Source organism: Otolemur garnettii, unplaced genomic scaffold (genome assembly GCF_000181295.1).
Source record: "Otolemur garnettii isolate 467f Iridium unplaced genomic scaffold, OtoGar3 scaffold00009, whole genome shotgun sequence".
Classification (NCBI taxonomy): domain Eukaryota; kingdom Metazoa; phylum Chordata; class Mammalia; order Primates; family Galagidae; genus Otolemur; species Otolemur garnettii.
This window is the reverse complement of record NW_003852404.1, coordinates 20585159-20598820: the sequence shown is the minus strand read 5'-3', so window position 1 is coordinate 20598820 and position 13662 is coordinate 20585159. Positions and strand designations below refer to the sequence as shown.

Sequence of the window (13662 nt, the reverse complement as noted above, 5' to 3'; positions counted from 1 at the left end):
ATTTTCTTGGTTGAACCCACCAAGAAATAGGAAGAGTTTATGAAAATATTATAATTTACCTCCGAGTAATATGTAATTATGAAAATATATATTTGGGAAATTATGTAGACACATAGACATACACCAAATACCTCTGCTGGTTTCTTGTATTTTTCAGAAAAAAAGGCAAAACTATCTTTTATTTAGCAATTAAAACATTTTAAATTTGGCTTACACACATGAATACCTACACACACACACACACACACACACACACACACACTCATACACACACAGAGGAAAAAAAGAAATAGGAACATCAGGAATGATTTTCCTTTCCAACATGATTTATGCCCATGCTTTGTGCCCAGTTGTAATATTGGGAGAAATCTTAAAATTCCTCTCATTCACCATCCAAGAATATCTACTTATGTTTCTTAAAGATTATAGTATCAACATATCTGTAACTATTAGTAGAAAAAATTATTTTTTTCTACTGACAAAAGCATTCCAAATGTAAATTAAAGACATTTTCTTTATATGCTGCTTGGTATATGTTTTCTTTTCCAGAAATATAGTTCAGAAAAAAATGCTCCATTCTTCAGTAAGATGACATATTCCTGGTTCAGCAGGTAAGAATTTTGCCAATTTATTTGTAGCATACTATACAGAGGAAGACTTCAAGGGAAATAACTTCTGAATGATATTCTTTTGAAACGAACTTCTGAATGAATATTTTTGCAAAGTGACATGGTAAAGGTTTGTTATATTATTTCTTACACAGAAATCATAGGTAATAATGTACTAAATGGTTTCCACAGAAAAGGGTAAATACCTTCAGAAACGTACTAAATATCTTACAGAAAGTGTACTAAGCACTAGGGAGGGACAGAAAAATGACCTTTTTTCAGCATCAAGTATATGTTACCCACATTATGTCTATTATTTTATTTAATTCTCCCCAAAGCACTACGACATAGGCATTTACAGATAAGCAAATTGAGTCTAAGGGAGAGAAGGAATCTGTCCATTGATACCCAGGTAGAAAAAAATAAATGTTATAAACCAGTTTCTGATGAAACTGTATCTCATGATTTTCTTTTTTTCTTTCTTCCTTCCTTCCTTCCTTTTTTTTTTTCTATTTTATTCTACTCTTTACAAAGAAAGCTCTTATATATATTTCAATATGCTAGTATTAAAGCATATACATATCCACACATACACACAACTAATCATTTTATAAGATATATTATGGTTTATCTCATAGAATCACTCATCTATGATGTACAGTGAAAGCTCAGATGTTCTCCTAAAAAAGATGCCGATGTGACCTCTGACTTTAATGTAGGAATTAAATCATAGTAAATGGGAAGAGCTGACTTTTTCTCATTTTATAGATTCAGAAGCTTTCTTTGGAAATGTATTTCGTGATAATGGCAATTAAGTCTGTCTTCCTACCTTTATGATTTTTCTTCTATAGTTGGTAGAAGCAAAATTCTCTAATTTGACCTACAGGTATGCTCTTAGGCGTAGATGAAACACTTTTAAAAAATGGTTTGCAACCCTACTAGCCGTGTAGGAGTGTTCCCTTTTCTCCACATCCAGGAATTAAGGAATTAAGAATTACTGAGCAACAGAAAAAGTCATTTATCTCCACATTTTTAAAGGTTATCAAAATTTAGAGTATTTAGTATCCATTTTTAAGCAGATTTTTTAAAAATTTAATTTCTTATTAAATCACTACTATATACATTAAATCATTACTATATAGGGTACAATGTAATATGTGGAATGCTTAAATCTAACTGATTAGCATAACCATAAATTCACTTGTTTTTTGTGCTAGGACATTTATAATTTACTCATAGTTATATTGAAGTGTACCCTTACACTATGCACATTAGGTGAGAGCCTTCCAAATGCCCTCCTTCCTCCTGCTGGACTAGAATTGTGACATATCATTCATATGAATGTGTATGTGACTATATATTGGTTTCATAATAGTATTGAGTACATTGGTTACTTTTCCCCAATCTTGAGATGCTTTACTAAGAAGAATGTGTTCCAACTCCATCCAGGTAAACATAAAAGATGTAAAGTCTCCATCATTTTTGTGGCTGCATAGTATTCCATGGTTATATCACAATTTTTTTATCCATTCATGGGTCAATGGGCATTTAGGCTGCTTCCACTACTTGGCTATTGTGAATTGGGCTGCAATAAAAATTCTGGTGCAAATGTCTTTGTTGTAAAATGATTTTTGTTCAATTGAGTAGATACCTAGTAATGATACTGCAGAATCAAATGGTAGGACAACTTTTACTTCCTTGAGAATTCTCATACTTCTTTCCAAAAAGGCTGTATTAATTTACAGTCCCACCAGCAGTTTAGAAGTGTCCCTTTCTCTCCACATCCACCCCAACATCTGCAGTTTTGCTCTTTTGTTATGTGGGCTAATCTCACTGGTGTCAGGTGATAGTTCAAAGTGGCTTTGATTTGTATTTCTCTGATAACTAAAGAAGATGAGCATTGTTTCATGAGTTCATAGGCCATGTGCCTGTCATCTTCAGAGAAGTTTCTGTTCAAATCTCTTCCCCACAAAGAAATGGTGTTGGTCATTTGTGCTTTTCTTACTGATTAAGTTTTCTGTAGATTCTTGTTGTCTGACCTTTGTAGGAAACATAACCTGCAAAAATCTTCTCCCATTATGAAGGCTGTCTGTTTGCTTTGGTTGTAGTTCCCTTAGCTGCACAGAAGCTTTTTAGCTTGATCAGATCCCAGCAGTATTTTTTTGGTGTTGCTTCAATTGCCAGGGGGGTTCTCCTTATAAAATATCTTCTCAGGCCAATATCTTCAAGCATTTTCCCTGCACTTTTGTCTAATATTTTTATAGTTTCATCTCTTAAATTTACATCTTTTATCTAGTGAGAATCAATATTTGTTAGTGGTAAAAGGTGTGCATACAGTTTCCATCTTCTACATCTTGATACCTTGTTCTCCCAAATGCCCATCAACCCATGAATGCATTAACAAATTATGGTATGTGTATACCACAGAATACTATGCAGCCATGAAAACAATGGAGACTTTACATCTTTTATGTTTACCTGAATGGAGTTGGAACATACTCTTCTTAGTAAAGTGTCTCAAGATTGGGGGGAAAAAAGTATCTAATATACTCCATACTATTAGGAAACCTACATAATCACATACACATTCATACAAATGATAAATCACAATTATAGTCCAGCGGGAGGAGGGAGGGCATTTGGAGGGATCTCTCCTACTGTGCACAATGCAAGGGTACACTTCAAAACAACTAAGAGTAAATAATGAATGTCCCAGCACAAACAATAAGTAGGTGAGTTGGTGGTTATGTCAATCAGTTTGATTTAAGCATTCCACATTGTATATCAAATCATCACATTGTACCCCATAAATATATACAGTTTGGTTTAATAAAAAATTAAATTAAAAAAAGTCCCAGCTTATGGGCAGTGCCTGTGGCTTAAAGGAGTAGGAAACTGGCCATATATTGGAGGTGATGGGTTCAAACATGGCCCTGGCAAAAAAAAATTAAAAAATAAAAAAAAAACAAAAAAAAAGTTCCAGCTTAAAAAAAAAGATACTAAATGCTCAAAAATTTGATAACCTTCAAAAATGTGGAGATAAATGACTTCCTTTCTGTTGTTCAGGAATTCAAAATTAAATTATAAAGATTAAAAAGTAGACCATCAATTATCAAAAAAGACCAAAGGCAATGTAAACATGATTCACAATTTTTCATGAGTTTGCACAATTAGGAAAGATTTAACAGATACAAATGCTTTCATCCAATTTTTAAGGGAGTGTAGGAATGAGTCACCTGGTACTTCAAGTTTAGCAAATACCATGTGTAAACCACAGAGGTGAGAGAGAATGAGTGAAGTGACAGATTAAGCCAGAGGGAAAGATCATAAAGATTTCTCTAGGGCATCCTGAAGTCCATAAGAAGCTTCTTAAAAATAGAGGAGTGACATAATCATATTTGCATTTTAGAAAATCACCTTTGCAATTATGTGGCTATGGTTTATAAGATATGGAAATGGAAATCTCACCATTCCACCTTGTATATCAAGTCATCACTTCGTATCCCATAAATATATAAAGTTATGATTTAATAAAAGGTTAAATTTTAAAAAGATATGGAAATAGAGATGAGGAGAGTGAAACTCTGTGTGATAAATTGCATCATTATTACAGAATTGTCAAGTCTACACTGCTCCTGTATCAAAGTCCAACCACAGGTCTTTTTCCTACTAAGACATGAGGTGATGAGGCCAAGATCTGGGATAGCTTGCACTGTGCTGCTGGGGCCTGGGCTTTGGCTCTTGCTTAGAGGCATAGTGATGATGACAAGGGAAGAACCCATGAGCCGGAGCACTTGGCTATAAAATTCATGAGATGAAATCGCTACTGCTGTTTGTGGCAGACAGATAAAGTCCAGCATTTTAAGCAGGACCTGTGCCCAGCAACATCTCTTCATTCTGTTTTCAATGTGCACCCAGGAGTGAGTTGCTCTCCTCTGAGGGGTATGGTCATCTTCAGATAAATGCAGTGTCACAGTGTCTTCTTTACCTTGTGGAGAGGTGTTCCTCAGGACTCCAGATTATCTAAAACACCAATGAGATCGCTTTTATTCAAATCCTTGTATTTGGCATAGAAAGGGTTTACCATGTTTCTGACTTGGGTATCTGGGAAAGAGGAAGCAAATATAACAATGGCAGCACAGAACTACTTTCAAGCTCTGTCGGCTTGGCAAAAGTAACGGATAAGGCGAGGCTACCCATTATTTTACTTAAAAGACTAGAAACCATTAATGGATTTGACCTCTTTGGCGACAAGGGCTGTTCTTGGTCAGTTATATTTGTGGATCTCAATGCTCACAATTGCAACATGCAAACTTTGTGCTCGCATGTTACCCAGAAAGTCAAGATCACACAACACAGACGCTGCCCTCCTTCCCTACATCTGCCCTGGATGATGAAGTTCTGTTTAGCCAGACACTTCACAAAGTGATTAGAAAATTAAAAGGAAAATATGATTTAGGCATTTCTTGAGAGATAGGTATAGAGCATCATTGGAAGATTCCAATAAATGCCACTACAAACCAGCTAAGATTAAGCTAATTGATGGCATTGAATGTGAATTTTCTATATTTTTCCTTTACATGATGATCGATGGAGTTTTTAGAGAGAATCCCAACAAGTAAAGGAATTTCAGGATCTTTTGATTCCAGTGCTACATCAGACCACAGAAGGCTAGCCTATTCTACCAAAGTACTATTATGTGCCAGCTGATTTTTCAGAATATGAAAAAAAAAAAGGTAGTCAAAAGAAATTTCCTAGCAACTGTGGCTATGATGGAAAACTATTTATTTGGAGTCAAGCCCTTTATATCACTGCAAAACTCTCAGCTGATGAACTAAGCAGTCCTAAAGATGTTAATGCTGTCCAGCTATGCTCCACTAAAGAGTCAGCATTAGTGAGCATGAGGTTTTCCAATCAGGCCTGCTGGAAAACGATCTGGTAGTTCACATACACTTGTAGCAGAAAGCCAGTACCTTTAAATTTTGCTCAATACATATAGTGTCTAGACACAAACTCCTCATCAAGTAGAGCCCATTCAGATATGGGTTCAGCAGGAGCTTTTGAAAGTGTATTTTCATCTGGGTAATCAGTGAAAAGTTAGGACTCTCTAAAAGACCAGATAGGCCCATTGGCTGCCTCAGTACATCAAAGATTCATTGCATTCTAGGAAAGACTGGTTTGTTACCTTATTATTTTTAACCTTAGTGATTTCTACATCTCTTAAGACATTTTGCTGCTGACAGATAACATAAAGAACTCACTACAGTTCACTATGCAATACTGGAAAATGCCTGGATGTCCACTTTTCTTTGTTATCATTCAGAAATATAATTAAAGAGGGAGACAGTTCAACCCCATATTAGATATGCTGGCAGTCTTTAAAAAAGGAATGATTGGAGGAGTCAAAGTTCATGTTGATTGTCTATAGACACTAATATCTGGAGCGGTAGTAGAACAACTGGACTTCCTACAAATCAGTGACCAGAAGACTTTCCACAATTTAAGAGTTTTGAGGAAGTAGAACTTCCCAAACATTCAAAAGTCAAATGTCAAAGCAGCACCTCTGATGTTCCTAAGCTGGAACAGCAACCAGATGTCAACATGACTGAATGGAAAAACAAACCTACCTGTGACCTTCTTCAAAAGCTGAATGACTGCAGGTGTCTTGTGAGGCAAGCCGTCCTCTGGGTATACAACTCAAAAGAGAAGGCCCCAACTTCATCACAAAGGAAGGTACCATTTCTGATCACATTGAGAGATCAGAGATCTTCTCTGTAGAAGAGCTGGCAGCAAAACTTTGGTCAGTTGTGTACCAAGCAGTGAGTTATTTAAGTAAAGTAGTGGACAGCCTGGCAGGGCAAATGGTAAATCTGAGTGCCTTTGGCCAAGAAGATGTTATCTCTAATCCTTTGTCTTGAAGCATGATTAAGAACTTCATCTATTACAAATATAATATTCATGATGAGAGGGAGGTGGTCCTCCAGCAAGAATTGGTCATCCACATTGGCTGGATCATCTCCAATAACCCTGAATTATTCAGGGTCATGATGAAAATATGAATTGGATGGATCATTCATGCTATAGCATCTGAGCTATAGATTCATAGGGGAGACAAGCTAGCAATGGACTTATACCCGCTGTTACCCAGTGAAGTTAAAACAACTCTGTTGGATATTCTCCAGCCTCAAGAGTATGACAGATCCTGGAGAACACACCCAGGGGCATCATGGTGGCTGGGAAGCTTCTTCCCCAGCAACCAACTCTGTCAGATGTGACCGTGTATGAGATGAATTTCTCTCTCCTTGTTGAAGGCGCATGAAAAATATTGACCAGCTGAAGTACAGACAGATTGTTGTGGAGTTGTATCCATCATACTGGAAATAAACCCTGAGCTAGAATTTCAAGACAAAGTAGATCTAGACAGACTGGTGAAAAATGCTTTTCATGAATTTCAAGGAAATGAGAGTCGGCTCTTCAGTCGACTGAAAAGCAAGATGACGTGACTTCCTTTTACAACGCTCCTCTGCTGAGAAAACCTGCTGTCAGAAGAAGTCAGGCTAGGCAGTGATAGACACCCTGTGTCTGGTGAGCAAGTGAAGAAGGTGAGAGGCTCTGTGGAGATATGTTTTCTAGAAGTGTGTGATGTTTCGTGTTGAAGCTTAATCACGGCAGCCAGTCATAGATGAACCAATCATACTGGTGAGGTTATTGCCATACTCTTAGCAGAGTTACTGGACCTCTTGAATGCCAGAGCTGATCTAATGGTAATGGTAAATGCTTTTAATCAAGTGAATAAAGTTCTCATTATTATGCCAGATACAATAATAATCTTCACTGAATTATAAAAATAGTTTATTAATTGAAAGTTCATTGCTGCATGTTTTATGATAAAATAGCTCATGAAAAAGAATCCTTGCTCTTTGTATCCTGAATTCTTATTCTATCTGCCACTAAAATGAATTTGCCAACTGGTAAGCATGCTGGGAATCAAAGGTATTGGAAGAATGGTGAACATTTTGTTAGTGGCCTTGTCATGCTAGAAGTTAATATATATCATAAAAGCAAAATCAGCCAGCTGATATTTTGGTTCTCAGAAACTGCATTATTAGTAATATTTTAGTATGCAGAACTGTTATACAACTTTTACCTTTAATCATGACTATGCCTTTGTATTTGTGCAAACTGAAGGGTTGAATTAATCTGTACCATATCAAACATTTTCCATAAGCTTCTGCTAAAAATGGGACCTATGTATCATTGTCCAGAAGTATATTAAATTTAAAACTGTTAACCTAGTTTTTACTAGTAAAAACGAAATTAAGTCATTAAATTTTATTTCTGAAGTAAAAAAAAAATTGTGAGTTCACTTTGGAAAAGATTTATTATGCGATGCCTGTGAAGCATCACGTGAATGAGTGTTTAGCTATGTGGTTCTTAGGCTTAGGATGAATGACCAGCCTATGTATTTGGGACTCATTGACTATAGTCAATAGTTGAAGTCAGTAGTTGAAACCATGAGTATGAATAAAACTACCCAGAAGAAGAGTCCATTGACTCGGTTGAACAAGTGGAACAATGAGAATCAATATTTAAATGGCAAAAGTAGGAGTCTACAAAGACAGAAAGGTGTTCAGAATTTAAGAGGAAAGTGGTAATTGACAGCTAAGAAAAGAGAAACTGTCAAGAAAAAAGAAAAATAAAGTGGTTAATAGGATCAAATACTGAAAAGCAGTAAATTGAAATAAGAATTAATATTTTTCATTAAATTTGGTAATATGAAGACCATTAGTGGGTTTTATGAAAGCAGCTTAAATAGAAAATTTACATACTTATGAGCAAATTTTTGGACAGAGAGGCTGAGATAGGATAAGATTTCCTAGTTATACAAATCTAGTGATCACTTAAGGAGGACAACAAAAATTTTATGCTACCATGTAACCTTAAGCTTCACACTAGAAAAAAGAAAGCTTGAGTAGAAATTATGTAAATCTGAGCTATTTATAGTTAATTATTTTAATTTCTCAAATTTGTGTAGAAATATTTTCTTTTTATTTATTCATTTTTATGTATATATTTTAATTAATTATTTATTTATTTTTATCATCGTTTGGGATTCATTGAGGGTTTAAAGAATTACGTTACACTGATTGAATTTGTTAGGTAAATTCCTTTTGCGTCATACCCAAGTTGAGAAGGAAGTTTGCTCTGGCTTTAAAAAATTTTAGTGACATTTTAAAGTCATATAATTTAAATAATGTAAATGAAATTAATTTTAAATAAATGTCATTTTAAGGCTTTGATCATCAAACTATAAATACAACGTATATATGTATTAAATATTACAACCATCTTATTAGATGTCTTAACATAAGATGTTGAAATTAACTTTAATAAGCAAGATAAAGCATAGTGAATTTAAAAATATGACAATCTACCATCTTAAAATCTGTGTCTTAAGTCAATCAAACAAAATATCGAGCATTAATTGTTAAATATCATTTTTATTTTCTGTGTAAATATAACATCTCAGAACTAGATATAAAGGATTTCATAGCCTGCTGTTATCAGGCATCATCATTGGCATGAATCTAATTTGATTTCTTACGGGGTGGTTAAACAATTGCAGTTGAAACATAGCTATTGTTTAAGAGAATGTCCCTTTGAAGATAGTGGTTAATTGTATTCTCAGATCTATTTTTGGAGTTGCAGAGTAAAGTCAGAAATTATTTCCTAGGTCAAATTCAAGCAACCATAATTATATGAATAATTCAATTAAACATGTTCAGATGATAGAATAATTAGAAAATTGTATGCTTATGAAATTTAATTCCTAAGATAGTACCTATCTAGATTATTTTGATGATCAAAAATTACTGAGCCTTTATTAGAAAATAGAATCTCCCATCAGTGTATAATGATCATGGTCATAGAATGATTCCCTTGATATACATGAAGAAGTCTAGTTAAAATTTGTATAAATCACAGTTGAATCATTATTTTGATCAGGTATACACTTCTCATTATGTCCTAACTTTTCTCCCATATTAATAAAATTTATGCATTTTATCCACGATTTATTTACTTATGCATTTATCCACAAATTTTGGACACTGATTTCATCTTTTACTCTCTGTTGTTTTTTTTTTTTTTTACTTTTTTTATTCTACTCTCTTCACATCAGCTAGATGACATATTTTCCCTTATCAGTGCTAAATATATTCGAAATTCTAAGACAACAAAAACTAAAAACAAAGTGGAAGTATTTTATTTCAGGCATTATCTGATGTTTTTGCAGTACTTTACATCATAAATTTAAACAAGTGACCAGTCTCTGGAATTTTTGGTGTTTAACTACTTGTTACAATGAGAAAGTAATACTTCTTTCCCTTCTTTAGGGTGTTATCTGGATCAAATTAATTAAAGTGAATGTCCTTTGAAAAGAAATATCATTCTTAAAAAACGGAAATCACCTTATGATTGGTTTTGGAATAAGGTCCTTAATTTTATGGTTCCTGGTGTGTGTGATATATTTCATTTATTGAAAGGGTCAACTGTTGATCTTAGTTGTTTAAATCAACTTTTGATTTAGAGAAATACTATTTCCTTGCCTCCTCTTTTTTTAAACTTTTATGTGAGAAGGTAAGACCAGCCCCTATGATCAGAGTCTACCAGGAGAGAGCAAAGGTGGAGGGAGAGGGAGCTCACACCTGGGAAAAGAAAAGTCGAGGGAGGTAACCCACCAAGCCACGAGAATCACAATCAATTCAGCTTAAGTGTCACTTTCTGATGCTGCATTATTTGGACACTCAGCATGAAAGCCAGGGGTCACTTACCCTGAACCAAAACCGCTGAGTTTTGCACAGTTCTAACTCAAAATGCTGAGGTAGTAAATGGTATTAAAAATGCTTTTGTGAAAATCAATGCAGTCTTATTTGGAAAATGAGTAATTATTTTATTAAATGAAATGGAAAGACTTAATATGACACACATAAGTAGTTTATTGCTCAATATGTTTTTAAAAGTGCACTGCAGGAAAATATCCAACTTTTTTGAGCCAACAGAAACATGATTACTAAAGGTCTTTTCTTATTACCTTTAAGACATTCTTAAGTAGGAATTGTGTAAGATATCATTTATTATAATAAAAGTAAAATTTACCAAAGGGTTTAAAATTCACCCCATGGTCAAGCAATTGAGATTAGTCAGTAACAATAACAATAAAAGTGGTCCCCAAATTTGGAGTAGTGTAATACTCTGTTATCATCTCGTAGGCTAATACACTTCATAATGGAAAGAACTGAGACTATAGAGTCGGAAGACATGAGTTTAAATATGAATTTAATTTCCACTGAACAAATCATGTCAACAAGTTCACAGAATATACGATATATCTGAACTCTATCCCTTGGGAGTGTTTGGCTTCAAGTAAGAAAACAGAAAAATATTAGCTTAAACAAACATGTTTCTATTTTCTTAAGTTATTGGGAAAGAGGGATGAGAATATGGTAAGGAGTCAGAAATGTTATACAGAGCCTTTTTTCCTTCTATTTCCAAGAGACTCTAGAGACAGAGTCTCACTTTCTCGCCCTCGGTAGAAAGCGTGGCATCACAAAGCTCACAGCAACTTCCAACTCCTGGGCTTAGGTGATTCTCTTGCCTCAGCCTCCCTAGTAGCTGGGACTACAGGTGCCACCACAATGTCTGGCTATTTGTTTGTTGCCATTTGACCAGGGCCGGGTTTGAACCTGCCACCCTTGGAATATGGGGCCAGCGCCCTACCCATTGAGCCACAGGTGCTGCCCTATTCTTTGACTTTTCATCCATGGTGGGAAATGGCTTTTATCAGAGCATCCTGCCTTCAAGTGTATGCAGGAAGGAAGAGCAGAAAAAAGTTGGAAATCAAATGTTCTCACCTTTTGAAGTTTTGTGCTTTCATTTGAAAAAGAAAGTTCTTCTTAGCAGATTATTATTTAGGTATCATGAGCCATCTCTGAGTTGTGTGGTTGATCACAAACAAAGAATAATGAGATTACCAGGGCTGGTTCTGAACTGTCTCAATTCATAGCTCTGTGCTTGGGATAAGGGCTTACCTGAGCTTAAGAGAGTTTCAACTGAATAAATATCAGATTCTTATTAGAAAGAACATGATAGGCAGAGTGATAGTTGTGGGTAAATAAAATCCATTGTCTACCACAATAACTTTTGTGGTATAAGTAGACCATGCATATGAGTTTGCCTCTCTGTTTGGACCCATTGTTCTTGGCATAATTACTCACAGTGTCTCCTGTGTCAAGTTCTTTGAAAGGAGGAGGGTGGAAACAACAAAGAAGCTGGCAAAAACTTTCCATAGCTCTTAAGAAATCAACTCAGAAATGGCACTCTCATCTTATCTCATATTTTACTTCCTTTTGATGGTAATAGGTCATCTGACCAAAGCTAAAGTTGATGGACAGCTACTCTACATCTAGTTAGACCATCTCTAAAGTCAAGAGGCAAAGGGAAAAGCAGTATATAATGTCCTAGTGCAACAGAAGAGAAGTTGCAAATGCAAGGGGTGGATCTATTTCTCATCTGTTACAAGCCTAAAAGGGAAGATGGGTTTGGGGGTGGTTGAGTGAATATATTACTGTGAATTTTGCTATTTAAATTTCAGTAAGTGAGGTGAGATGATAATTTCAGTAAGTGAGGTGAGTGGTACTTTCTCCAAAGAGATGAGGAAATGAAGTTAATGTTTCACTGAATAATTAGATGTCTAAACAGCCTTTCTACAAATTATTATTATGTAATATTGAACTCCAGAGTTAAGTTTTATGATATTTCACACAATCTAGCCATTATATACTGATCAATAAAATAACTTATAAATTAAGAAGTGAAATAAATGCATATGCAATTCTTTTCAAGTTGATTATTTGTCGTGCCATTTTGTTTAACTTACTCTTTGATTTTTAGACTAATTACTTTAGGCTATAAGAAACCTTTGGAAAGAGAAGACCTTTTTGAACTGAGTGAAAGTGATTCCTCCTACACTGTATGTCCTATCTTTGAAAAACAATGGAGGAAAGAAATTTTAAGGAATCAAGAGAGGCAAAAAGTCAAGGTAATTGATTTTTAAATCCTAAAGTAGTTAATTACTACCTGTAACTCAATAAGACTTTTTCCAAATATAGGATATTATGTTTATTTTAATACAGAAAATCCCTAAGAAATGTGAAATGACAACCCATTTCTCTAAGTATATTTGATTGTTATTGGAACTCTTCCCATCCTCAAATTATTCAGTATTACTTCATCACTTCCTTCTAATGTTCAAGAGCAAATACGAAGCCAAAAAATGTACATACATTTTAAGAGATGTTATCTACATAATACTTTTCAAAGTTGAATTGAAGTTATTGTTATTGCTTAAGTGTACCTTCTTTTTGCACACTTTTGGGAAATGATCAGCAAGATCTCTTTAGTGCCTTAGTGTTGACATGTACATATATCCTTGGCTTCTCAATGAATGGTGACTGAGGTAACTTCTATATCTCAAAGCCTCCATTTACATAGTATTGGTCAAAGTTAATTTTATGGTGGCCAAGGCCAAAGTCTAAGAGAAGAGGGAGAGGTACTCCATATCCAGCATCATATATAAGGTGGCCATAAAGTGTGCACGCAATTTAAAATAGTGTGAAATTTAAAATTTCAAATGAACTTTATGGTCACCCTGTAAACACCTTTTCTAGAAACAAGAAATATAATTAGGAGATAAAAGGTATATTTATGTTAATGAAACTATTTCAAAACTCACAAAAGTTATAAAATATGATTATTACTCTTACCATTTATGCTATATGATATAAAAATCAGCAACTAGTCTGATTACATACATGCCAATAACATGGGTCATAATTTAAAGTTTAATTGAATTTATTCCTTTGTTATTCCTTGCTTTTTACTGTCTTTGGAGTACATTACCTTCATGATATATATACACATAATATGTATGCACATATATAGTATTTGTACTAATATCAATTCTATCCAATTTTAATAGTTTCTATTTTTTTTA

At 34.5% G+C, this 13662-nt stretch overlaps 1 protein-coding gene across 1 annotated transcript in view; it reads left to right on the top strand.

Moving 5' to 3' along the window:
* The first annotated feature begins 557 nt into the window (after positions 1–557).
* LOC100966416 (canalicular multispecific organic anion transporter 1-like) overlaps positions 558–13662 on the top strand; it is a 75302-nt gene continuing 62197 nt past the window's right edge. Inside the window, exons 1-2 of the mRNA XM_023509769.1 lie at positions 558–611; positions 12561–12708. Coding sequence (XP_023365537.1) covers positions 589–611; positions 12561–12708 — 171 coding nt within the window. The 5' untranslated portion in view covers positions 558–588. The remainder of the gene's footprint in view (positions 612–12560; positions 12709–13662) is intronic.